Source organism: Meleagris gallopavo, chromosome 5 (assembly GCF_000146605.3).
Source record: "Meleagris gallopavo isolate NT-WF06-2002-E0010 breed Aviagen turkey brand Nicholas breeding stock chromosome 5, Turkey_5.1, whole genome shotgun sequence".
Classification (NCBI taxonomy): domain Eukaryota; kingdom Metazoa; phylum Chordata; class Aves; order Galliformes; family Phasianidae; genus Meleagris; species Meleagris gallopavo.
In genome coordinates this window covers 10,465,088-10,467,976 of record NC_015015.2, presented here as the reverse complement: position 1 = coordinate 10,467,976, position 2,889 = coordinate 10,465,088, and the positions used below count along the sequence as shown (strand labels likewise).

The window sequence follows — 2,889 nt, the reverse complement described above, 5'->3', positions numbered from 1 at the left end:
CGCCAGCAGGAGGCGCAAGCGGCGACATTCTCCCCGCTGTACGCCGCTCTGTGGTCGCAGCACTTCCGGGCCGGGCGGCGGCCATGGCGGCGGGCGGCAGGAAGGCCGTGTGAGCAGGCTGGGCGGTACGGGGATGTGGTTAGCGGTGTAGTAATGCCGCTTGGTTGCTTATCGGGCCTTCTTCTCCCCTCAGGTACCCCTTATTCCAGCTGGGCGGCCCCCAGCTGCGGATTTTCCGCCCCAACTTCTTCATGTTGGCAGTGCGGCCCGGCGTGCCGCAGCCCGAGGACACCGTGCAGTTCCGCGTCTCCATGGAGTGAGTGCGGGCGGAGGGCGGCACGTCGGCCAAGGGAGCGAACGGCTCCCCGTCTGCTTTGTCCGACGTGCTGCTCTTTACTGCCTGTGGGGATGAGGGCGAGGGACTGGAAGGAGCGGTCCTGGAGAGCAGCCCTGCGGAGAAGGACCTGGGGGTCTTGATAGATGAAAAGCTTAACATGAGCCAGCAGTGTGCCCTTGCAGCTCGGAAAGCAAATGGTATCCTGGGCTCCATTAAAAGAGGGGTGGCCAGCAGGGACAAGGAGGTGATTGTCCCCCTCTGCTCTGCTCCTATGAGGCCCCATCTGAAGTACTGCGTCCAGGTCTGGAGCCCCCAGTACAGGAAAGACAAGGAGCTGTTGGAGAGGGTCCAGAGGAGAGCCACGAAGATGATCAGGGGACTGGAGCACCTCCCTATGAAGACAGGCTGAGGGAGCTGGGCTTGTTCAGGCTGGAGAAAGGAAGGCTGTGGGGTGACCTCATTGCAGCCTTTCAGTACCTAAAGGGAGCCTACAAACAGGAGGGGAATCAACTTTTTGAAAAGGTTGATAACTGCAGGACAAGGGGAAATGGTTTTAAGTTGAGGGAGGGAGGATTTAGGTTGGATGTCAGGGGGAAGTTCTTCACAGGGAGACTGGTGAGGTACTGCAACAGGCTGCATAGAGAGGTTGTGGATGCCCCATTCATCCCTGGAGGTGTTCAAGGCCAGATTGGATGGGGCCCTGAGCAGCCTGGTCCAGTATTAAATATGGAGGTTGGTGGCCCTGCATGTGGCGGGGGGTTGGAGCTTGGTGATCCTTGAGGTCCCTTCCAACCCTGGCCATTCTGTGATTCTGATGGGGCTGAAGGAAGGGCCTTCTGTGTGCCAGAGCTTCCAAGGCAGCTGAATGCAGAACATCCTGCACGTTTTTACTGCTGAGGCTACAGAGAATGAAGTGTTTACAGCTGTTGCAGTTTATGGTTATGAGTTGCTCCAGCGGTATATGGATTTATGTTGAGTTTATACTCCTGTGCAGTGAATCTACCTTGGTTTGGTTAAAGGGGAAGCCAAATTTATCCCTCTGGCTCTGTTTGGAGTTTAGTTAAATATTTCTACTTTTGCTTTTTTCTTTCCCTGTAGTTAAATATTCATACTTCTGCTTCTTTCTTCCCCTAAAATACTGTCTCCTTGCTTAGAATGACAAAAGTGGATATCAGGAATTACCTTGAGAAAATCTATAATGTGCCAGTAGCTGCTGTGAGAACCAGGATACAGTATGGTAAGTGCAGTTGAACAGTTCAAAGGGGTGGTTACAGTTTCCTTGCTCATCTGTTTATTCCTTAAAACAAGTATGTGCCACTTCATATGTACCACTTCACATATGAACACTTTGTTTAGATTAGAACATCAGCTTTTTCTTTTAAAAACTTAATTTAAAAAGGCTTAAAATCTTGACTGTTTTCTGACCTGTACCAAATGCTTTGGTACCATTTCTTTTGAAGACCAGTGGGTGTTTCACTCACTTCAGAAGGACCTGCTTCACGAGTTTACCTAACTTGTAGAGAGGAGGTGTTATGGTTTGACAAAGGCCAGATTGTGTAGAGGGAAAAAATACTCAATTAGACAAGTAGATAATATCAGAAACACATCTTTACAATTTTTTTTCCCCTTGTAGTTACCACATTTCTGCTGTAGATTTGTATGTATCCACTTATTGTGTTTCTTCACTGCACTGCACTAGTACAAAAAAATAAAGAAATAAATAAACAACAAACACAAAAAGCCCCACAAAGAAAGAAACAATGTTTTCAAAAAAACAACTTCCAAAAAAACAAAAACAAAGAAAAAAACAGCAAAAAAACATTTGTAGTTTTGCTGAACTCACACTTGATGCACTCTTCTCCAATTGAGCTGGGCTAGGATTATGTACAGTCACATCACATGTGAATGCTTCCTTTCGCAGAGCATCTCTGAATGCATTTTGTATGCTGTACAAAGTCAGGAATACCGTTTTTCTGTCATGCATGTTTTAGATTAGCAGGTAGCTAATTAATCACATGGACAGTGACTTGTTGGGTAGGGCATCTTTGGCTGGATTCTTCTTTTTCGTGCACTGACCAGGAAAGGAATTGATCGATGTGTTTCTAATCCCAAGGGCAGGGCAATTTTTAAAAAGGTGTAGGGTAAAAAGGGCTGTAATAGTGAAAAATGGAGAATGAAAGATAAAGCATCAAGAGAAGGTTGTAAAACTCAGAACACATAGAAGAAGAGAAGGGAAACAAAGATCTTCTGCAATATGCCTTTGTAAGAAGTAAAGTCTTAATACCAAAAACATTCCATTTTCAACAGCACTGAAAAATCTTTTTGCTTGTTCTTGTAACCTTGTTTTGTTCCTCACTACTTATGGAAGTGCTGTTAATATGTGTATAGTCAGGGATAGAAGAGGAAAGGTTTAGGATGTCTCATAATTCAAGAGCTTTAATTCTCTTATATGCAGGGAGTAAAATGAACTTCTGAAGACAACTTGCATAAAGTGAAGATGCTTTATTTTGTTTTGTTGTTTTTTTTTTGGGGGGTTGGGGGGGTATGGTAGT

General features: G+C 46.0%; 1 protein-coding gene across 1 annotated transcript; it reads left to right on the top strand.

The window, feature by feature from the left end:
* Positions 1–1,603, top strand: MRPL23 (mitochondrial ribosomal protein L23). Its single transcript, XM_010711006.3, has 3 exons — positions 1–109; positions 194–316; positions 1,492–1,603. The coding sequence occupies exons 1-3, from the start codon at positions 84–86 to the stop codon at positions 1,586–1,588; spliced, it is 246 nt and encodes an 81-aa protein (XP_010709308.1). The 5' UTR covers positions 1–83; the 3' UTR covers positions 1,589–1,603.
* Positions 1,604–2,889: the final 1,286 nt, after the last annotated feature.

Bases quoted from the DNA above. Each gene is read 5' to 3' on its own strand.
- MRPL23 (XM_010711006.3), top strand. From the start codon at position 84: ATGGCGGCGGGCGGCAGGAAGGCCGT. The intron at 110-193 runs GTGAGCAGGCTG...TTCTCCCCTCAG, and splicing joins GCGGGCGGCAGGAAGGCCGT to GTACCCCTTATTCCAGCTGG. The intron at 317-1,491 runs GTGAGTGCGGGC...CTCCTTGCTTAG, and splicing joins CAGTTCCGCGTCTCCATGGA to AATGACAAAAGTGGATATCA.